Source organism: Cebidichthys violaceus, unplaced genomic scaffold (assembly GCF_023349555.1).
Source record: "Cebidichthys violaceus isolate CVI_PGR_0920_01 unplaced genomic scaffold, fCebVio1.0.p SCAF_39, whole genome shotgun sequence".
Taxonomy (NCBI): domain Eukaryota; kingdom Metazoa; phylum Chordata; class Actinopteri; order Perciformes; family Stichaeidae; genus Cebidichthys; species Cebidichthys violaceus.
The window spans coordinates 2,557,356-2,580,828 of NW_027176583.1; the positions used below are offsets into that span (position 1 = coordinate 2,557,356).

The following is a 23,473-nucleotide window of genomic DNA, read 5'->3' on the forward strand; positions in this document are numbered from 1 at the left end:
TCATTGGCGGTAACTCCCTTTCTCCCTCTATCTGTCATACAATAGAGTAGACTGTATTTAACAAAATGAGAAAAGAATAGATTCGTTCAACTGCATTGTGGGTATTGTAGTATTCGGCGTGTATATTCCAGTGAAATACCAAACCCTTGAACCACAAGTACCACAATCCCTTGCGCGAATAAACCTGACGGGCACGGGTGCGGCGTTTTGACAGCAGCAGAGTCAGCGTCTGAACCGACTCGGTCAGCACCACTGCTAACTACATAACGTGAGCCTCGTTTCTTTGTTCACTTTCACACCGCTAACGGTCGTCGTCGACCACTTCCAACAATGTCCGACGGTGGGGGGACGGAAGAAAACACCGGCACTATGGAAGTGTCGGCCGTTCAGACGGTCGCCGATACCTCGGTGCTGCAGAAGCATATGAGAAAATTGGTACCGCTGCTCCTGGAAGATGGCGGCGAGGCCCCGGCCGCTCTGGAGTCCGCCCTGGAGGAGAAGAGCGCCGTGGAGCAGATGAGGAAATTTCTGGCCGATCCCCAAGTTCACACCATCCTGGTGGAGAGAAGTACACTCAAAGGTAACGTTAACGATAACAATGTTTAGCTAGCGCGCTATCTTCGCCACACTGGGCGGGGAAGAGACGACCGAGCCAATGACAACACACTCGCATGACAGTGCTTAATGTTAGCTAACGTTATGACTATAAGGTGTGATACTGGTTAAGTTGTGCTGCAGTTAGTGCATATTTTCGTTAAGTGTAGTGTAGAATGAATGTAGGTTAGCGTTTTGTGTTAATGTTGAAATGCAGGTTATGTATAAACCACATTAATACTGTAACACAGTGCTATTAATAACACAAGCCCCGCTTAAGAAGAACAAGCACCATAACCATCTAAAATCAAAGATAGTGAATCCTTTGTAAGAACTGCAAGTCATGTTGTGTGCACCGTCTTGAGGTTTTATCATGTGAACCAGCTTGTGTCAATGAACACAGTATCTTCAGTTTTCCTCCAGGCGAGTTAATCCTGAGCTACAGAGCTGCTTTGCCCTCCCTAATGTTTTATGAGTACTGAACCTTGATCTCTTGATACTGCACATGCCCGGCCTCTGAGTCTGTAGGTTTTGGGTTCCCAGTCTATCCAAGAATACTGATGCTGCAATGCAGACAGAGGGTGCAGTTTCCTTTTCCTACAATCAATGACCTCACTGGTGAAGAAGGGTGGGAACATAGATGGATGGATGGATGTCAGATTGCACTGTCATCCTCGTTTTACGTGGCTTATTATACTCTGATAAACTTGACTACTGTCTGGCATCCAAATCATTTATTTTTACCATTAGAAGCAACGTTATTTTGTTGGCCTTACTGCTTGGTGCATGATATATTGATGACGTATCTTATCAACTTGATTACAGTGTGGATGATTTTTTTGATCAAGATTATCAGTGAGAGGAATATTTCATGATTTCCTGAGTTTTCTGTTCACTTGTTCAGATGAGACTTAGATTTGTTTTGTTCTTCACACAGAGGATGTTGGAGATGAAGGAGAAGAGGAGAAGGAATGCATCACCTATAACATCAGCACTGACATACACTATGGGTTAAAGTCCAACAGGTGAGTGATGCATCTAATGCACTGAATTGGTATGAATTACTATGCGATGACTATACAACGTGTATATTGTGCAGCCCTACACTGTACAGAGGTCTGCTTTTTCAGCCACGTAATTGTATGTGATTTCATTTTTTTACTGCACAGCACTCAGCTTCCAGTTGAGTTCTGTTAACCGATAACTTGGCCTTTTTTTTTCCCCCTGCAGCTTGGCGTTCATCAAGAGGACAATCGTCATTGATGCAGACAAGCCCATTTCCACCCAAGTTCGAGTTCTAACCTTGAGTGAGGATTCTCCCTATGAGACACTTCACTCCTTCATCAGCAATGCTGTTGCTCCTTTCTTCAAGTCCTACATCCGTGAGTCTGGCAAGGCTGACAGGTAATCTTCATAATGTGTATTTTAATAAGAAAAAAACTCGATCATGAACTCTGCATTGGAGGAATAATGTAACACACTGTCATCTCTGTCCTACCTTCTCTAGAGATGGGGATAAGATGGCTCCCTCAGTGGAGAAAAAGATTGCAGAGCTGGAGATGGGCCTTCTCCACTTGCAGCAAAACATTGAGATTCCTGAGATCAGCCTGCTCATCCACCCCATCATCACAAACATCGCTAAGCAGTTCTATGAGCGCGGGGAGAAGCCTAAGGTCACTGACTTTGGCGACAAAGTGGAGGATCCAACCTTCCTAAACCAGCTGCAATCTGGAGTCAACCGCTGGATCAGGGAGATCCAAAAGGTAAGTGGCGTTCCTATATTTCTATCTCAAATTTCATGTCGTAACAGTTATATGAAAAAACACTTTCTCTTAAACTCGCAACTGGGTTTATTTTTCTCCTCCGCCCACCCTTTTTATCAGGTGACAAAGCTTGACCGTGACCCAGCTTCAGGCACAGCCTTGCAAGAGATCAGTTTCTGGCTGAATCTGGAGAGAGCGCTCAACAGGATCCAGGAGAAGAGAGAGAGCCCCGAGGTTCTGCTTACTCTGGACATCCTCAAACACGGCAAACGTTTCCATGCTACTGTCAGCTTTGATACTGACACTGGTGAGTGACAACCTAGTCCAGACAATTTTTCCTTACTGGCAGTAATTCAATACAGTGTGATTAATTGTTTATCCTCTGCTTCTTCCAGGTCTGAAACAGGCTGTGGAAACAGTCAATGACTACAATCCTCTGATGAAGGACTTCCCTCTCAATGACCTGCTCTCTGCTTCAGAGCTTGATAAGATCCGCCAGGCCCTGATGGCCATTTTCACTCACTTGAAAAAGATCAGGAACACCAAGTACCCTATCCAGAGAGCACTGCGTCTAGTGGAGGCCATCTCTAGGGACTTGAGCTCCCAGCTCCTCAAGGTGTTGGGCACCAGAAAGCTCATGCATGTCGCCTATGAGGAATTTGAAAAGGTTGGTGTGGCTGGGTCTCTACATGAACTAAAACCTGTTGTCTATTCCCCCACTCCCCCACTAGAAGTACAGTCTTACTTAAGCTACTCAAAACATTCTACATCTTTCTAAATGTCCCTTTTTTAACTTGTGCTACAGGTGATGGTGGCATGCTTCGAGGTGTTCCAGACCTGGGAGGATGAGTATGAGAAACTGCAGGTTCTTCTGAGAGACATTGTGAAGAGAAAGAGAGAGGAGAACCTGAAGATGGTGTGGCGTCTGAGCCCAGCTCACAGGAAGCTCCAATCACGTCTGGATCACATGAGACGTTTCAGAAGGCAGCACGAGCAGTTGAGGGCTGTCATCGTCCGTGTGCTGAGGCCTCAGGTAAAACACCATCAGCATCTGTAACGGCCACACTTGAACTGACCAGCATGTCTTGCCCTCATTTACTTATTTCATGTCCATTTTAATGCTGTTTTCCTGTAGATCCTGACAACATAAGAACAATATTTGGTTTTGTCCACAGTTGATTGAGATTTCTTTTTTAATTTTTATCCCCAGGTTTCTGCCGTGCCACAACATGCCCCCGGAGAGACAGTTGAGCCTCAAGATATGAAGGTAGCTGGAGTTCTCTTTGATGCCGCTGATGCCAATGCTATCGAGGAGGTCAACCTGGCTTATGAGAACGTCAAAGAGGTCGATGGTCTGGATGTGTCTAAGGAAGGCATGGAAGCCTGGGAGGCAGCCATGAAGCGTTATGACGAACGCATCGACCGCGTTGAGACCCGAATCACTGCCCGCCTGCGTGATCAACTGGGAACCGCCAAGAACGCCAACGAGATGTTCCGCATCTTCTCCCGCTTCAATGCTCTCTTTGTGCGTCCCCACATCCGCGGCGCCATCCGGGAGTACCAGACGCAGCTCATCCAGCGCGTGAAAGATGACATTGAGTCACTGCACGACAAGTTCAAAGTGCAGTACCCTCAGAGCCAGGCCTGTAAGATGAGCCATGTCCGAGACCTGCCGCCCGTGTCTGGCTCCATCATCTGGGCCAAGCAGATCGACCGTCAGCTGACTGCGTATATGAAGAGAGTTGAGGATGTTCTGGGAAAAGGCTGGGAGAACCATGTGGAAGGGCTGAAGCTGAAGCAGGATGGAGATAGCTTCAGGGCTAAGCTCAACACTCAAGAGATATTTGATGACTGGGCTCGCAAGGTATGAAGCTGATCAAAGACAGTAATATAGTGTTGCATTTTCTCAAATATTTGAAGAAATGTTCTAGTTTTTGCCTCTTGCGGTGCAGTTTTCATTGTTTGTCAACACTTCTCCTGTTTTTAAATATGTGTCACTCCTTTCTTTTGTAAATCAGGTGCAGCAGCGTAACCTTGGTGTGTCTGGCCGCATCTTCACGATTGAGAGTGCCCGTGCCCGTGGACGCACAGGAAACATGCTCAAGCTTAAAGTCAACTTCCTCCCTGAGATCATCACCTTGTCCAAAGAGGTCCGCAACCTTAAGTGGTTGAGCTTTCGTGTTCCTTTGGCCATCGTCAACAAAGCCCACCAAGCTAATCAGCTGTACCCATTTGCCATCTCTTTGATCGAGAGCGTGCGCACCTATGAGCGCACTTGTGAGAAGGTGGAGGAGAGGTTCTCCATCTCCCTGCTGGTGGCTGGGCTTAAGAAAGAGGTTCAGGCTCTTGTCACTGAAGGCATCACTCTGGTCTGGGAATCCTACAAGCTGGATCCCTATGTTCAGAGGCTGGCTGAGACCGTCTTCAACTTCCAGGAGAAGGTCAGAGTGTACATCATAAGTACAGACTCTCCTCATTAATGTTTTTAGAATGATGTATAATAATTTAATCGTATAATTGCCCCAAATATATATTATAATGTTGTTTTTTCTGCTGTATTTTTCAGGTGGACGACCTCTTACTGATTGAGGAGAAAATTGATCTTGAGGTTCGCTCTTTAGAGACTTGCATGTTCGAGAACAAGACCTTCTCTGACATTCTCAACCGAGTCCAGAAGGCTGTGGATGACCTCAATCTCCACTCCTATTCCAACCTGCCCATCTGGGTCAACAAGCTCGACATTGAGGTAGGCGCCACAAAGCAATACAAGGATTATTTGTTCTTCTTGTTCACTTGCATTGGGACTGTTTTGATTCAGGGTGGAAATACTTTGAATATTTCCACCGTTGTTTCTTTTTACATGTGGTTGGTCTTTTTTTTTTTTTTTCATAGATTGAACGTATCCTGGGAGTTCGTCTGCAGGCGGGCCTTAAGGCCTGGACCCAGGTGCTCCGTGGCCAGGTAGAGGACAAAGCTGATGTAGATATGGACACAGAAGCTCCACAAGTGAGCCACAAACCTGGAGGGGAGCCCAAGATCAAGGTAGCCATAGTGACTGTAGTGACTCTGTTGCGTTATGCCATGTTTTGTTTTAATGATGATGAATTTCTTTTAAAATCTTGAGAAACCTTGGATTCCTGGACACAGCTCACTATTATAACAAACGATACTGTCATTTTATTTTCCCAGAATGTTGTCCACGAGCTGAGGATTACTAACCAGGTGATCTACCTGAACCCACCGATTGAGGACTGTCGCTACAAGCTCTACCAGGAGATGTTTGCCTGGAAGATGGTCATCCTTTCTCTTCCCAGGATTCAGAGCCAGAGATACCAGGTAGAGATGTTTGACTGGTTATGGTAGTAGGGCTGGGACTACCACTGCAGAAAGCCATGATAAGAATGCATGCCTGATAGTCTGTGGTTTATAAACTTAAAACAGATAAGCCACTTTGAATAAAGTTATATTTTATTTTCGTTCAAATATGATATATGGAAGGACATATGAATCTTATTGCACTTGTACTTCCCCACCAGGTGGGAGTCCACTACGAGCTGTCAGAGGAGGAGAAGTTCTACAGAAATGCCCTGACCAGGATGCCAGATGGCCCTGCAGCCTTAGAGGAGGCCTACAATGCAGTTGAAGACATTGTCAATGAGGTGGAGCAGTATGTCAAGGTAAGAGACCTTTACAGTGTGTTATCATACTAAAGGTTTACTTCTGAAAGTTTGAGGAGCAGCTTTTAAAGAAATGAAATGCCAAATAACTGTTTCCTTCCTTGTATACCAGGACTGTCTTCTCCATTTAATATTATATATGTGCATAATATACAATGTCATGTACATTAGTTTGTGATTATCCATCTCTTTTCTTTGCCACCTCTGTCCAGGTGTGGCTGCAGTACCAGTGCTTGTGGGACATGCAAGCTGAGAACATCTACAATCGTCTGGGTGAAGACCTCACCAAGTGGCAGGCCTTGCTGGTCCAGATCCGCAAAGCACGTGGAACCTTTGACAACGCAGAGACACGCAAAGATTTTGGACCTGTGGTCATCGACTATGGCAAAGTAATAATGATTGACGGTTATAGAGCTTCATTTTAAAATGATTTCTTAGCAAAAATTAAATGTTCTTTTTTTTGTGCCCGCCAACAGGTTCAGTCCAAGGTGAACTTGAAGTACGACTCCTGGCACAAAGAGGTGCTCAGCAAGTTTGGCCAGATGCTTGGCCAGAACATGCAGGACTTCCATTCCCAGATCTCCAAGGTAATACATAGTAATAATTTTATATAATATGCATATAAAATGTCTTTTGACCAGTTTAGTAATATAGATTTCCTAGAGACACTGTTCTCATAAGCTTTTTATTTTTCTGTTTCTTTAAAAGTCCCGTCAAGAACTGGAGCAACATTCTGTGGACACGGCTAGCACCTCAGATGCTGTCAACTTCATAACTTATGTCCAGACCTTGAAGCGCAAGATTAAACAGTTTGAGAAAAATGTGGACGTAAGTACTCTAAAACATTCAGTGTCCTTTCATTTACTCTTTTGTATCGCCGCATGCTTCAGGAAATATAGTTTGGGGTTTTAATCAGATTCTCCCTACTTTTACTTGTAGTTGTTCCGTAATGGGCAGCGTTTGCTGGAGAAGCAGAGATTCCAGTTCCCTCCATCTTGGCTCTACATCGACAACATCGAAGGTGAATGGGGTGCCTTCAGTGACATTATGAAGCGCAAGGATACTGCTATCCAACAACAGGTGGCCAACCTGCAGCTGAAGATCGTCCAGGAGGACAAAGCTGTGGAAAACCGCACTACTGACTTGCTCAATGACTGGGAGAAGACCAAACCAGTTGCTGTAAGAGATATTAGATGATCTTATTCAATTTGAAATGCAATATTCAGTCAACCCTATTTTGTACTTTACATACAAACCACAGCTGTGGAAGCATTTGCTGTTGTGACTGAAATAATTCATCAAGTCTTTTTAAACAGCATGACACAGCTTTTTATTTATTTTTTATGTCTAACTGTTGCGTTTCACCAGGGTAACCTGCGTCCAGAGGAGGCTCTTCAGTCTCTGACGATCTACGAGGGCAACTTTGGCCGTCTGAAGGTAGAGAGGGAGAAGTGTGCCCGAGCCAAAGAAGCCCTGGAGCTCACTGATACGGGCCTGCTCAGCGGCAGTGAAGAGAGGGTGCAGGTAATGCCAGCAAACGTTTCCATAAAAGAATTTAAAAACATCAATCAAAGACGAAGTAACAGGCAGCCTAATCTTTTCTTTTGACTTCTTTCTTTGTGGCGTCTTGTAGGTGGCACTAGAGGAGCTGCATGACCTGAAGGAAGTTTGGTCTGAGCTGTCAAAGGTCTGGGAGCAGATCGACCAGATGAAAGAGCAGCCGTGGGTGTCTGTCCAGCCTCGTAAGGTAACAAATCCACAATAATGGTTGAGATCATGGAATCGCTAGAATGAAATTCTTAGACTATAACTATTCTGTTTGTGTTTTGTAGCTTCGTCAGAGTCTGGATGGTCTTCTGAACCAGCTGAAGAACTTCCAAGCAAGACTGAGACAGTACGCTTCCTACGAGTTTGTCCAGAGGCTGCTTAAAGGATACCTGAAGGTCTGGCTGATTTACTAAGCACACATTTTGACTTGCAAGAAAATGTGAAAAATGGGTTATTAAATTCTCTACTTATTCCTTTTGTCACCAGGTTAACATGTTGGTGATTGAGCTGAAATCAGAGGCTCTGAAGGACCGCCACTGGAAGCAGCTGATGAAGCGTTTGCATGTAAACTGGGTTCCGTCAGAGCTGACCCTGGGACACATCTGGGATGTGGACCTGCAGAAGAATGAGATGGTGGTGAAGGACGTTCTCCTGGTAGCCCAAGGAGAGATGGCTTTGGAGGAGTTCCTCAAACAGGTAAGAGATATAGCTATATATAGATATATGTATGTGATGCTATTAGGGGGCAACTGGCTGTAATTTTTCTTTGATTGTAAAAGACTCTGGTTTGTAGTCCCACTCATAATAATTTTGTGGTTTTTGGTCCTCAGATCCGTGAGGTGTGGAACTCGTATGAGCTCGACCTGGTGAACTACCAGAACAAGTGTCGTCTGATAAGAGGCTGGGACGACCTCTTCAACAAAGTCAAAGAACATATCAACAGCGTGTCCGCCATGAAGTTGTCTCCATACTACAAGGTAAACGGAATACATTTTTCTATTACATTTAGACAATACCGTAAGATTTTACAAATATGTAATATGTATGTTCTTTTTAACTGCATCAACATCCTGCTCTTCTCCTGTTTTTCCTTCCAGGTGTTTGAAGAAGATGCCCTGAGCTGGGAGGACAAGCTGAATCGCATCATGGCTCTGTTTGACGTCTGGATTGACGTCCAGCGTCGCTGGGTCTATCTGGAAGGCATCTTCACCGGCAGTGCTGACATCAAACATCTGCTCCCGGTTGAAACTCAAAGATTCCAGAGGTAAATAAAGTACCTTATTTTTACATTATTTATTTCAACTAGAATTGACTAATATGTCTCTGTTTTTTTCCACAGTATCAGCACAGAGTTCTTGGCATTGATGAAGAAGGTGTCAAAGTCTCCTTTAGTGATGGATGTGCTGAACATACAGGGAGTGCAGAGGTCCCTGGAGCGACTGGCTGACCTCCTGGGGAAAATCCAGAAGGCCCTCGGAGAATACCTGGAGAGGGAGAGATCTTCATTCCCCAGGTAAGACAATGATAGGGGATGAAGGGACTGTGCATTGTTGTCAATGTGCATTTTAAACACAAAACGACGTTCACGGTAATGTTAAACATTTGGAATCACTGTCATTTATTCATACATTCATTTAACTATCCATTTCTTTTCCAGGTTCTACTTTGTGGGAGACGAGGACCTGCTTGAAATCATCGGCAACAGCAAGAATGTGGCCAAACTGCAGAAGCACTTTAAGAAGATGTTTGCTGGTGTTTCGAGCATCCTGCTCAACGAAGACAGCACCGTGGTGCTGGGAATCTCCTCCCGTGAGGGTGAGGAGATTGTCTACAAGACACCAGTCTCCATTACAGATCACCCCAAGATCAATGAGTGGCTGACGCTGGTGGAGAAGGAGATGAGGGTGACGCTGGCCAAGCTGTTAGCCGAGTCTGTCACAGAGGTCACAGCCTTCAACAAAGGCACAGCCGTTGACCTGAGCCAGTATATCAACTGGATTGATAGTTACCAGGTTGGTATTGAGAGCATTTATTCTACACACTTTCAGTTATTCAACATAATGGAAAATGTGTTAATGTAATTTCACTTGATCCGTTTCCTCTCTTCACAGGCCCAACTGGTGGTCCTGTCCACGCAGATTTACTGGTCTGAGAACGTCGAGTCTGCCTTGACCAGTATCTCAGGTGGTGGGGGCATTGAACTCATGCAGGTAGTGCTGTCAAATGTGCAGGCCACCCTCAACGTGTTGGCTGACACCGTACTGATGGAGCAGCCTCCACTCCGCAGGAGGAAACTTGAGCACCTGGTTAGAGGCCAATTTGTTTAATAACATTTTTAAAAGTATCTTGTCTAATGAAAAGTGTATCTGAAATCCCTCTTCTGCTCTTATCTCAGATCACCGAGCTGGTGCACCAACGTGATGTGACCAGGACTCTGATCAAGAACAAGATCGACAACCCCAAGTCGTTTGAGTGGCTAAGCCAGATGCGCTTCTATTTTGACCCCAAGCAGACCGATGTCCTGCAACAGCTGTCCATTCAGATGGCCAATGCCAAGTTCAATTATGGCTTTGAGTACTTGGGTGTCCAGGACAAGCTCGTCCAGACCCCACTCACAGATCGCTGCTATCTCACCATGACCCAGGCTCTGGAGGCCCGCCTTGGAGGGTCACCATTCGGTAAGATTTTTTTGTACCCATAAGGTGTGTGTGTGTGTGTGTGTGTGTGTGTGTGTGTGTGTGTGTGTGTGTGTGTGTGTGTGTATATATATTCAAGAAATTAAAAAACAATCGACTTGACTGTGTTTGTTCTCCATCTAGGTCCTGCTGGCACAGGAAAAACTGAGTCAGTGAAAGCTCTTGGTCACCAGCTGGGCCGCTTTGTCCTGGTCTTCAACTGTGATGAGACATTTGACTTCCAGGTACATAACTGCACACTTATTCTTCGATCTTAGGCTTTTTTTTAGACAACAACGAACATTGAGAGATCAGTGAACTGTTTGCACATCATGTGATTATAAGGATTTAGCTGTTTATTATATTGTTCATTTAACTTATCAAAGCTTTCTTTGTTTCTTCTTTTCTTCTTTTTTTAGGCCATGGGTCGAATCTTTGTGGGTCTGTGCCAGGTGGGAGCATGGGGCTGCTTCGACGAGTTCAATCGTCTGGAGGAGAGAATGCTTTCTGCTGTCTCCCAGCAGGTCCAGTACATCCAGGTGGCCTTGAGGGAGCACATCAACATCAACAGAGACCGGAGTATGTATACCATTTGTGGAAACAAAGAAAATTCCATGCAATAGCTTTCTTCATACTCAAATAAAATAATTCATATTGGGACAGCAAAGCAGTGTGTCACCATTTGTTAAATTTAACATAAGAACTGCATGGTAAATAAGTACACATCTGTCTACCCTCAGGTGTGCCAGTCACCACAGAGCTCCTGAACAAGCAGGTGAAGGTAAGTCCAGACATGGCCATCTTCATCACCATGAACCCCGGCTACGCTGGCCGATCCAACCTACCCGACAATCTGAAGAAGCTGTTCCGCAGTTTGGCCATGACCAAGCCCGACCGCCAGCTCATCGCACAGGTCATGCTCTACTCTCAAGGTTTCCGCACAGCTGAGATCCTCGCCAAAAAGATTGTGCCCTTCTTCAAGTATGTACTGTTTCAGAAAAAATTAACATAGATTGAGAGCGTTTAGAGCGTCTTCCCGCTCTAAATTCTTTTATGTTTTTATTGTGAAGTAACCTTGTTTTGAAAGGTGCTGTATAAATAATGTTGTTGTTGTTATTATTATTATTATTATTATTATTATTTTAGGCTGTGTGATGAGCAGCTGTCATCCCAGAGTCACTACGATTTTGGCCTCCGAGCTCTCAAGAGCGTGCTTATCAGTGCTGGAAATGTCAAGCGTGAGCGCATCCAGAAGATCAAAAGGGAGAAGCTAGAGCGTGGAGAGGTGGTTGATGAGAATGACATCGCTGAGAACCTTCCCGAACAGGAGGTATAAATATTACACATTGTAGGACTTGAAGTGACTTTAGAATTTAAGAGGCTCAAACGGTTATTTCACTCAGTCTGTCTTGTTCCTGTAGATCCTGATCCAGAGTGTGTGCGAGACCATGGTTCCCAAGCTGGTGGCGGAAGACATCCCTCTTCTGTTCAGCCTGCTGTCGGATGTCTTCCCTGGAGTCCAGTACATGCGTGGAGAGATGACTGCTCTGAGGGAGGAGCTGAAGAAAGTCTGTGCGGAGATGTACCTCACCTATGGAGATGGTGACGATGTGGGCAGCATGTGGGTGGAGAAGGTATGTAACTCAATTTAGTCAACATATATCTTATTGAATGTGCCCATAAATAGTAAGTTATACAGCCCTGCTATCTCCTAGAGACACAAGCCCCCACAGGGCTAGGGTCTAGTATTCAAGGTGCTTGCATAGTGAGTAGTTACTCTAATTTTCTGAAACTTTATCATTCATCCCCTTCCAGGTGCTCCAGCTGTTCCAGATCACACAGATCAACCACGGTTTGATGATGGTGGGACCCTCCGGTAGTGGGAAGTCCATGGCATGGAGGGTGCTGCTCAAAGCCTTGGAGAGGCTGGAGGGAGTTGAGGGCGTAGCCCACATCATTGACCCCAAGGCCATCAGCAAGGACCACCTCTATGGAACCCTGGACCCCAACACCCGTGAATGGACCGATGGCTTGTTCACACATATCCTCAGAAAGTGAGTTCTGTAACACATTTCATTGTTAAGGCTATAAATCAACTCTGCTAATCTTCATTTTGCCAAATAGGACTTTTTGTTTTTTTAAATAACTGTAAAATATTTTTTCCTTTTTTCCTATTTCAGAATCATAGACAATGTTCGAGGTGAACTGCAAAAGCGTCAGTGGATCATCTTCGATGGTGATGTTGACCCCGAGTGGGTTGAAAATCTCAACTCGGTCCTGGATGACAACAAGCTGCTTACCCTGCCCAATGGAGAGCGTCTCAGCTTGCCGCCAAATGTAAGAGCACAGACCTTCAAACTTTTTTTGTTTTATTATAGTTTAAACTGGTGAACGCATCCTGTATTGACCTGAAATGATTCCCTCTCTCTCCAGGTGCGTGTGATGTTTGAAGTACAGAACCTGAAGTATGCTACCCTGGCCACTGTGTCTCGCTGTGGTATGGTCTGGTTCAGTGAGGATGTCCTCAGCACCGACATGATCTTCAACCACTTCCTGGCTCGCATTCGCAGCATCCCATTGGACGAGGGAGAGGATGAGGCTCAGCGCCAGAGGAAGGGCACAGAAGACGAGGATGAGACTGCTTCACCAATGTTGCAGGTAAAAATTGTTTTCAAAAAACAAGACCTCTTAAGAGAGGAAAATGGCAGCAGTTCATTCAAGAAGAATATTTTATGACATTTCTTCTTTACTGATGTCCTGTTGGATGTTCCTACACTAGATTCAGCGTGATGCTGCAGCTGTCCTGCAGCCGTACTTCACCTCCACAGGCCTGGTGATCAAGGCCTTAGAGCATGCCTCCAAGTTGGAGCACATCATGGACTTCACCCGCCTGCGCTGCATGGGTTCCCTGTTCTCAATGCTGCACCAGGCCTGCCGTAATGTGGCGCTCTACAACAACAATCATCCTGACTTCCCCATGCCCATTGATCAGTTGGAGAGATACATGCAGGTAATTCTGCTTTCTGCTCTCCATATAACTGAAAGAAGCACCCATGTCTTATTGTTGTTATATCACCTTAATCACTGAAAAAACACATACATTTTCTTAAAGCTGATTCATTTTGTTGCATTATCTCTATACAGAGGTATCTGGTCTACGCTGTGCTGTGGTCCTTTTCTGGTGACGGACGACTGAAGATGAGGGCTGAGCTTGGAGAATATATCCGTCGCATTACCACTGTACCACTCCCCTCTGCTCCCAATGTCCCCATCATTGACTATGAGGTACAGCCTCTTACTGTTAATACAGATATTGGTTGTTCTCTTGAGTACATTTAAAAGTACCTGCAAGTCACTGAGAGCAAACCAAAACTACAGCAGTCTTGTCATTTCAGAAGGACCATTGCATTGTATTCTTTGTATTGTGCAGGTGTGCATCTCGGGTGAATGGCAGTCCTGGCAGGGCAAGGTGCCCCAGATTGAGGTAGAGACCCACAAAGTGGCATCCCCTGATGTTGTGGTTCCCACTCTGGACACTGTTCGCCATGAGGCTCTGCTTTACACATGGCTGGCAGAGCACAAACCACTGGTGCTGTGTGGACCTCCCGGCTCTGGAAAGACTATGACTCTGTTCAGCGCCCTCAGAGCCTTGCCTGACATGGAGGTGAGAGACTGGATCAAAATGAATTGTAGATCTTTAAAATCAGTTAAACCTGAGCTTGTAACTGATAAAACTGATGTAATATTTTGTAATTTCCCAAATTTTCCTCCAAATCTCTGCCAGGTTGTGGGTCTGAACTTCTCCAGTGCCACCACCCCAGAGCTGCTGCTGAAGACCTTTGATCATTACTGTGAGTACCGTCGTACCCCCAACGGTGTGGTCCTCGCCCCTGTCCAGCTGGGCAAGTGGCTGGTGTTGTTCTGTGATGAAATCAATCTTCCCGACATGGACAAGTATGGCACACAGAGGGTCATCTCTTTCATCAGACAGGTATGATTCATTGTTTATGAACTGCAATTTTTATTTTCCCTCGTTGCATTTTGCAGCAACATCCAGGTGTGCAAACTGTAATCATTGCAGCATAACATTTGGTATCCCTTCTTCTATGTTAAAGGCTCCACTGTGGTGTTTTTTTCTTTGCAGATGGTGGAACATGGAGGTTTCTACCGCACCTCAGACCAGACTTGGGTCAAATTGGAGAGGATCCAGTTTGTTGGAGCTTGTAATCCTCCCACTGACCCTGGCAGAAAGCCTCTCACACACAGGTGCAGTAACCAGAATGATTAGAACAATAATATAATTGATACCATGATTAACAGAAAAACGAATGGAAAAAAAGTGATTGTTTTAAAAAGTAACATTGCATATGACAAGCCCTAACAGTGGTCATGTGTGCCGTCTCTAGGTTCCTGCGTCACGTTCCTGTGGTGTACGTGGACTATCCAGGCCCCGCCTCTCTAACCCAGATTTATGGAACCTTCAACCGTGCCATGCTGCGCCTCATCCCCTCTCTGCGTACCTATGCTGAGCCTCTTACTGCTGCTATGGTTGAATTCTACACCATGTCTCAGGTAAAGGAAATACATATAAGAAATACTTTAAGTGTCATAGGAAACTAGTGTACAAACGAAAGATAAAACATATCTTTTATTGATCACTTTTCAGTCCTTTCATAACACTATTATATGTTGGCATATCTTTATTCTATCAGGAGCGGTTTACCCAGGACACCCAACCTCACTACATCTACTCTCCCAGAGAGATGACCCGCTGGGTGAGGGGTATCTTCGAGGCCCTGCGGCCACTTGAGACTCTGCCTGTGGAGGGGCTTATCCGCATCTGGGCCCATGAAGCTCTCCGTCTCTTCCAGGACAGGTGAGTGAACGTTTCTGAGAGGCTGAAGAATGGGAAATTCGTATCTATTCTGATTGTGAGTTAAGGGAATCACTGTGGTATGGTCATGTCTCGATATGGTCTGATTAATGTGATTTAAAGTGCCACCTAAAAAATGCACAGGTATTTAAAGAATGATCGTTTTCTAATTTTGGAGATAATGTGGCACATCTTGAACCTTTTTTCCAGGCTGGTTGATGATGAAGAGAGAAGGTGGACAGATAAAAACATTGATGTGGTTGCTCTCAAACACTTCCCCAACATTGATAAGGAGAAGGCTCTCAACAGGCCAATCCTCTACAGCAACTGGCTCTCCAAGGTAAACCAGAAGCAGGTTGACAATGCTGTGATATTCCTGCTTTGGTAATGATGCTGACATTTTGATAACTGACCTCGAGTCTTAAGCAGTTAGAATTCCATTTTAACTGAGTTAATCGTTTGTGGATGCAGGACTACATCCCGGTGGAGCAGGAGGAGCTGAGGGACTATGTGAAGGCCCGTCTGAAGGTCTTCTATGAAGAGGAGCTGGACGTCCCTCTGGTGCTCTTCAATGAGGTGCTGGACCACGTCCTCAGAATTGACCGGTGAGTAACAGCCTCTGAAGTGATTGACTTCTCATCTGGTGTTAGTATAGATAATATAGAAAACGCATGTTTAATATTGTGATATTTACATGGGAACGACATATAACTTAGCCAAAACCAAGAAGGATACTTTCTGCTCCCTGGCAATCTGCGTCCAGCCAGCTGTCACCTTATTTAGGTTTTTGTAGTGAAATGAGGCGGATTGAATAGATAACCCCTCATTTAATCTTCACGAATCAGTCATTGCTCGCCCATTGCGGTTCTTTCAAAGCGAGCAACAGAAATTAATAGAAACGGGCTTCAAACAAAAGGTCATCGCTCCTAGTTAGGACGTGGTGTCATGGAAGTAATGGGCAAAAATAGATTTCGCACCTATGTGGGTTTTTCTTTTTTTTTTTTTTTAGAAGGAAATTTTAACGTCATTTTTGGCCAGTTTTAACAGCCCTATTTCAGAGTTAATTTTAAAATTGTATTTCCTCTTCCAGAATCTTCCGTCAGCCTCAGGGCCATCTCCTGTTGATCGGTGTGAGTGGAGCAGGAAAGACTACTCTGTCTCGCTTCGTAGCCTGGATGAACGGACTTAGTGTCTACCAGATCAAGGTTGGTACAACACAGGCAATTGTAGTCTTATGGTTCCAAATATCTTCATGTCTGTATTTAAATCGATTTTTGTATGCGTGTTTTCAGGTACACAGGAAATACACTGGCGAGGACTTTGATGAGGACCTGCGTACAGTGCTGCGTCGCTCAGGTTGCAAGAACGAGAAGATTGCCTTCATCATGGATGAGTCCAACGTGTTGGATTCTGGTTTCCTGGAGAGAATGAACACACTGCTGGCCAACGGAGAGGTACCATTACCACTTGCTGCCATCATGATCGATGGAAACACCGTCTTTAGATTTCTAAGATAAAATATAAATTTTGGTTGTTCACACCTAATTTTCTAGTCCCTGATATGTTAATGTTGCCTGATCTTGTTAGGTTCCTGGGCTGTTCGAGGGAGATGAGTACGCCACCTTGATGACTCAGTGTAAGGAGGGAGCCCAGAAAGAAGGCCTGATGCTCGACACACACGAGGAGCTGTATAAATGGTTCACGAGCCAGGTTATCAGGAACCTCCATGTTGTTTTCACCATGAACCCTTCTTCAGAGGGCCTGAAGGACCGAGCTGCCACATCTCCTGCCCTCTTCAACAGGTACAGAGACACATGCTGAACACCATGAGTTAATCAATACCTCAATACCACCATTACAATGTTAAAATTACAACATTTTCTTTGAATTAGGTGTGTGCTGAACTGGTTTGGAGACTGGTCCACCGAGGCCCTTTATCAGGTCGGTAAGGAGTTCACCAGCAAGATGGATCTGGAGAAACCAAACTACAAGGTGCCAGACTACATGCCCGTCGTCTATGACAAACTGCCCCAGCCACCGTCTCACCGCGAGGCTATTGTCAATGGCTGTGTGTTTGTACACACGACCCTTCACCAGGTAGGAACGTTTCCAAGTTTGCAGTTGTGGTGAATGAGGTGGTTGCGTGGTTATACTTCATATGTTGTTTTTGTGTACACGCAGGCTAACAACCGCCTGGCTAAGCGAGGTGGTCACACGATGGCCATCACTCCTCGCCACTACCTGGACTTCATCAACCAGTATGCCAACCTGTTCAACGAGAAACGCAGCGAGTTGGAGGAGCAGCAGATGCACCTCAACGTTGGTCTCCGCAAGATCAAAGAGACTGTAGATCAGGTAAAGTAACTTAGAATTTTAATACATTTAATGTGCCAATTTTATGCCACCTATTTCTCAAAACCTAAAAAGAGTTGGGTCTCTAACAAACCCCCCCAAAAAAACAGCATGGTGTGATATTTGTCTGCGTTTGTCAACTGCTGCTTGCGCTTGTCTGACTCCCCGCTTGAACATGTGCCTCCTCATCAAGGTGGAGGAGCTTCGTCGTGACCTGAGAATCAAGAGCCAAGAGTTGGAGGCAAAGAACGCTGCTGCCAATGACAAGCTGAAGAAGATGGTCAAAGACCAGCAGGAGGCGGAAAAGAAAAAGGTACGCAGGAAGGAATTTAACTCATAGCTCGCTTAAAGAAGACGATTTTTTCATCTTTTTGAGACGAGCTTAACCCCTTGGTAATGTTTTTTTTTAACTTGTTGTACAGTGATCCATGTGGCCTTGCTCATTTAGATTGCATCAAACTAAACTATTCTGTTACTATGTGATTCCAGGTGATGAGCCAGGAGATCCAGGAATCTGTGTACAAGCAGCAGGAGAAGATCAAGGACAAACAACTGAGTGTCAAAGAGGACTTGGACCAAGTGGAGCCTGCTGTTATTGAGGCTCAGAATGGTACAGTGGTATATTCACTCACAGCTGTCTTTATAGTGCATTTGATTTGTTGTCACAGAACAAGTACAACAGGCTCGTGCTGCAAGGATGGATTGTCATACTGTTTACGTAACAGTAGAACTATATAAATGCTCTACGATACGTGCTACACTACTTTTTTACTTATTTTTGTAGGCCAAAAGAGTCAACGGAAGTTAGCTTTGCACTGGTTCCTTCGACAAACAGCCGGTGGGATTTTTCTAATGGATTTTTGATTATTGCAGAAAATAAGCTCTGTGGCAAACAGACGCTTAAGATATTTACACATTTTGTTCAGCAAGACAACTTTTATGATTTTTGAAGCGTAAATGCAACCGTGTGACGATGTTTAATATTCCTTAGCCATTTGTTAGCAATGCCATTTTTTAAAGAAGCGTAAAAGCTTCAAAATTCTACTTTTTATACTGTAGAACTAAACGTTAAAATCTCTTAAGCTTGTGTTAACCACAGACTTTATTTCAGGCATCTAACCAAAAACCCATTAAAAAAAAACATCGACTTTGAGACGAGGGAACCGGAAGTGCAAACTTATATCCAGGATTTTGGACTCGTACCTGCAGCACTGAAATACAATGTTATCAAATACTCACTTACTTGATCTTTACCTGCTTCCTCCCTTCAATCACTGCCCCTTCCTTGTCATAATCCACATCCTTGTTCACCTGATGTTGATAGCTGTTAAGTCCATTAAGAAGCAGCACCTGGTGGAGGTGCGTTCCATGGCCAATCCCCCCGCTGCCGTGAAGCTGGCCCTCGAGTCCATCTGCCTGCTCCTGGGAGAGAGCACGACTGACTGGAAGCAGATCCGTTCCATAATCATGAGGGAGAACTTCATCCCCACTATTATTAACTTCGAAGCTGACGAGATCAGGTGAAATAATAAAGAATGTATTCTGCAGTTGTTCACTAAAGCTCTCTCCCTCTCTGTCTCTGCCTCCCTCTTACTTTTCAACCCTCGAGTCTGTTCTTTTTTGCCCTCTATGCTCCCCTTTTCCCTCTCCTCTTTTCTACTTATTTCTTTCAAAACATTCCTCTTTCCACCTAACTAGCGGTGAGTTCTATTAAGCGGCATCACCTAGTAGAAGTGCGGGCTATGACCAATCCTCCAGCTGCAGTCAAGCTGGCCCTGGAGTCTATCTGCCTTATGCTGGGCGAGGAGACCAATGACTGGAAAAAAATAAGACAAGTTATTATCAAGGACAATTTCATCAGCAGCATAGTCAACTTTTCCTCTGAGGAAATGAGGTACCGGTGTCAGAACGTCTGTCTGGTCTTTAATGGAAGCACACTTTTTTTTCAATCAGTATATTAATCAAGTGGCACCTGTGATCAGAATTTGATTTTAGGTTTCTTGTCGGTCGATTTTTGCTGAATCAGAAAGTGAGCTGATGGTTAAAACGACCACTATCCTTGTTTTAATGGATGAGGTCATGATTTTGCACTTCTCACAGTGAAGATGATAGAAATTGCACCCTTTCTCCACCCCAAACAAAACTTAAATGATTTCTGTGCAATATTTCATTTCCTGTGATTGATTATCATCGTTCCACATTTTTACATTGAAGTATTCGACTGTGTGAAGTGCTCCTATATTCTAACTTCTTGGACTGTTTACACTTTATCCAGTGACTCCATCCGTGAGAAGATGAAGAAGAACTACATGTCCAACCCAAGCTACAACTATGACCAAGTCAACAGGGCATCTCTGGCCTGTGGACCGATGGTGAAATGGGCGATTGCTCAGGTAATGAAGCCTAAACAATATGAAAATGAAGATGAATTTAAAAAAAAAAAGAGTACTCCTTTTTAAAGTGTACCATGTTCTGCCTCTCCCCTAGCTTAATTATGCCGACATGCTGAAGCGCGTGGAGCCTCTGCGTAATGAACTGCAGAAGCTTGAGGATGACGCCACCGACAACAAGACAAAGGCGGAAGAAGTGGAGCAGATGATCAGAGACCTGGAGGGTAGCATCGCTCGCTACAAGGAGGAGTATGCCGTCCTTATCTCAGAGGCCCAGGCCATCAAGGCTGACCTGGCTGCTGTCGAGGCCAAGGTAACCGGTCACCAAACCCCCTTTCTCTTTTATTCAGTTTAAACCGGAAGTATCTTGCAGCATTTTTCTGAACTTGTGCTCTCTCCTCCCAGGTGAATCGCAGCCACGCCCTGCTGAAGAGTCTGTCAGCTGAGAGGGACCGCTGGGAGAAGACCAGTGAGACCTTCAAGAACCAGATGTCCACCATCGCTGGAGACTGTCTGCTCTCTGCAGCATTCATTTCCTATGCCGGCTACTTTGAACAACAGATGAGGCAGAACTTGTTCACTACTTGGTCTCACCACCTGCAGCAGGCCAACATTCAGGTAGCTAAAGCTCGAATACACAAGGCCATCGCACCTTCAAATCCTAGCCTCGCTCCCATTACCAATATGTATGTGGGCACTTAAAGACATCCAATGTTCACCTAAACACATCTACCTATTGGTCAGGAATGTCCAAAAGATGTCATGATCATATAGGCAGATATACCAAATTATACATATGTTTAGTACCTAAAATGTTAATGGTGTAACCCCCCCCCAGTTTCGTACTGACATTGCCAGAACGGAGTACCTGTCCAACGCTGATGAGAGGCTCCGCTGGCAAGCCAACTCCCTCCCAGCTGATGACCTCTGCACTGAGAACGCCATCATGCTCAAGAGGTTCAACAGGTCCGTATCTTTCTCTTCTTCTGGCAATGTTTTTAGGTTTTATTACTGTAGAGAATACTACGCATTCCTGAACATTAAGTAGCCTTGAGTTGATCGATTTTATACCATTCCCCCTTTCTAGGTACCCGCTAATCATCGATCCATCAGGCCAAGCAACAGAGTTCATAATGAATGAGTACAAAGAACGCAAAATCACCAGAACCAGTTTCCTGGATGATGCCTTCAGGAAGAACCTGGAGAGTGCCTTGCGTTTCGGAAACCCGCTGTTGGTCCAGGTATGAACGGCTACTTCACAGTGCCAACATTTAGTTGTCACTGTTCAAGGCCTGTGTAGTCATCAAGGATTTCTTTGTTTATAGAAATTTATATTTTTTTGCCCTTTTTAAGGATGTAGAAAGTTACGACCCTATCCTAAACCCGGTGCTGAACAGAGAGGTGCGCAGGACTGGAGGACGTGTCCTCATCACGCTGGGAGACCAGGACATCGATCTGTCACCTTCCTTTGTCATCTTCCTTTCCACACGAGACCCAACGGTGTGTAGATTCATCACTTAGGTTTTAACTATGAATAATGTAAGATTATTACATGGTATTTAACCAATGTTAATATGTATAAATCATTAACTATGTCTACCGTGAAGAAAAATTGCTTTTGTGAAATGGAGCATTTGCCTTGTTAAAATGATTCTACGAGGAAGTTAATCTTTGTGTTATGGTGTTTCTTGTGTATGCAGGTCGAGTTCCCACCAGACTTGTGTTCTCGTGTTACGTTTGTCAACTTCACGGTGACACGCAGCAGCCTTCAGAGCCAGTGTCTCAACGAGGTCCTAAAGGCTGAGAGGCCTGATGTGGATGAGAAACGCTCCGACCTCCTCAAACTGCAGGGTGAGACAGAAAACGTGCTAACACAATGACGGGGCACAGCTGGGGATGATGATGAGCACTGCAAGATGAAGAGTTCAGTAAAATTATAACACCAATCAACAACTGTCCTTCTGTCTCTTGTAGGTGAGTTCCAACTGCGTCTGCGACAGCTGGAAAAATCCCTGCTGCAGGCCCTCAATGAGGTTAAAGGCCGCATCCTTGATGACGACACCATCATCACCACGCTGGAGAACTTGAAGAAGGAGGCAGCTGAGGTGACCAGGAAGGTGGAGGAAACGGATATCGTCATGGCAGAAGTGGAGACTGTGTCACAGCAATACCTGTCTCTGTCCTCTGCCTGCAGCAGCATCTACTTCACCATGGAGTCTCTCAATCAGGTCTGGACACATCTTAATTGCTCTTTCATCCGCTCCTTTTTGTTTAGTCTTTCTAAGACTAGTTTTTTTTTTTAGTTTTCCTAATACTTGTATACTAGCCAAACAACCATTTAATATGCCAATCTTTTTTTTGTATGTTGCTCCAGATGCACTTCCTGTATCAGTACTCCCTTCACTTTTTCCTGGATACCTACCACACGGTGCTGTATGAGAATCCCAACCTCAAGAGCATCAGTGATCATACACAGAGACTCGATGTCATCACGAAGGACCTCTTCCAGGTTTGAAAACAAGAGACTCCTTTTCTTTCGTAATATGATTGTAATAGACATAATTTGCTCATTTGGTTGTTGTTGTTTTTATTTAGGTGGTGTTCAACAGAGCAGCCAGAGGTATGCTGCACCACGACCACATCACTTTTGCCATGCTGCTGGCTAAGATCAGCATTAAAAGCATTACCAGGTGAGATGCCTCTTTTACACTAATGTACGACCGGTGGTAGCATCGCACAAAACGAGGTTTCTCAGTAAAATCTTAATGATTATTTTTATCCATCTCTTTCCAGTGAGCCCTCATATGATGCAGAGTTCCAGCACTTCCTTCGTGGTAAGGAGATTGTTCTGACTGGCATGTCGCTGCCCAAAGTGAAGGGTCTCACCACCGAACAGAGTGAGGCCATGGTTCGCCTCAGCCGCCTGCCGGAATTCAGCGACTTGGTGGATAAGGTTCAAGCCGATGAGGTGAGTAATTGAACTGAAGCTGCATGTGAACAAACATGTATTTATAAGCATACCTCCGAAATACGTTTGTTTTCAATACATACTGCCTCAGTGATCATTATGTCTTTCTTTTGTTACTTCAGCAATTCTTCATGTGGCTTGAGAGCAACACTCCAGATCTAGCTGTTCCTTATCTGTGGTCAGAGGAGAAGCAGTCCAGTGAGTATACAGCTTTTTCTTTTTTTTTTTGCATATGATGACAAGCAGATATTTAATTATTGATTTAAATGTATATATTCTGCTCTGCTCTTCCCTCTACACTACTGCCTGTTTAGCTCCCATTGGCCAGGCAGTGCACCAGCTGTTGCTGATTCAGGCCTTCCGCCCCGACCGTCTGCTGGCTATGTCGCACATTTTTGTCTCAAAGGTGCTGGGAGAGACCTTCATGAACATCATCGAGCAGCCGATTGACCTGGCCAATATCGTGGATAGCGAGGTAGTAACCAATACTTCTTCAATCATTTTCTCTCCAGAGGTGTTGTTGTTGAATCTGTGGCTGACTCTCCGTCTCTTGTGTCTGTAGGTGAAGCCCAGCACTCCTGTGCTGATGTGTTCTGTTCCAGGTTATGATGCCAGCGGCCTGGTCAGAGATCT

General features: G+C 44.9%; 1 protein-coding gene across 1 annotated transcript; it reads left to right on the plus strand.

Moving 5' to 3' along the window:
• Positions 1-210: 210 nt before the first annotated feature.
• dync1h1 (dynein, cytoplasmic 1, heavy chain 1) lies at positions 211-23,468 on the plus strand (the record flags this gene model as incomplete). Its single annotated transcript, XM_068726283.1, has 66 exons — positions 211-580; positions 1,532-1,619; positions 1,825-1,998; positions 2,102-2,357; positions 2,478-2,664; positions 2,753-3,024; positions 3,163-3,390; positions 3,568-4,221; positions 4,376-4,798; positions 4,924-5,103; positions 5,250-5,399; positions 5,547-5,693; positions 5,894-6,034; positions 6,247-6,423; positions 6,511-6,621; positions 6,743-6,862; positions 6,974-7,213; positions 7,403-7,558; positions 7,668-7,781; positions 7,867-7,977; positions 8,069-8,278; positions 8,413-8,559; positions 8,680-8,846; positions 8,922-9,095; positions 9,240-9,594; positions 9,694-9,888; positions 9,978-10,260; positions 10,402-10,502; positions 10,677-10,836; positions 10,998-11,238; positions 11,404-11,587; positions 11,679-11,891; positions 12,073-12,311; positions 12,438-12,594; positions 12,691-12,915; positions 13,037-13,267; positions 13,402-13,542; positions 13,688-13,921; positions 14,042-14,248; positions 14,402-14,523; positions 14,664-14,829; positions 14,970-15,133; positions 15,341-15,470; positions 15,602-15,735; positions 16,221-16,335; positions 16,423-16,584; positions 16,718-16,932; positions 17,023-17,227; positions 17,312-17,485; positions 17,676-17,795; positions 17,972-18,092; positions 18,807-19,002; positions 19,758-19,875; positions 19,970-20,185; positions 20,278-20,490; positions 20,711-20,838; positions 20,960-21,113; positions 21,226-21,372; positions 21,573-21,723; positions 21,847-22,100; positions 22,247-22,381; positions 22,468-22,562; positions 22,666-22,840; positions 22,963-23,038; positions 23,155-23,315; positions 23,403-23,468. Coding segments are annotated over exons 1-66 (12,156 nt in total), but the record flags the coding sequence as incomplete, so codon positions are not given.
• Positions 23,469-23,473: the final 5 nt, after the last annotated feature.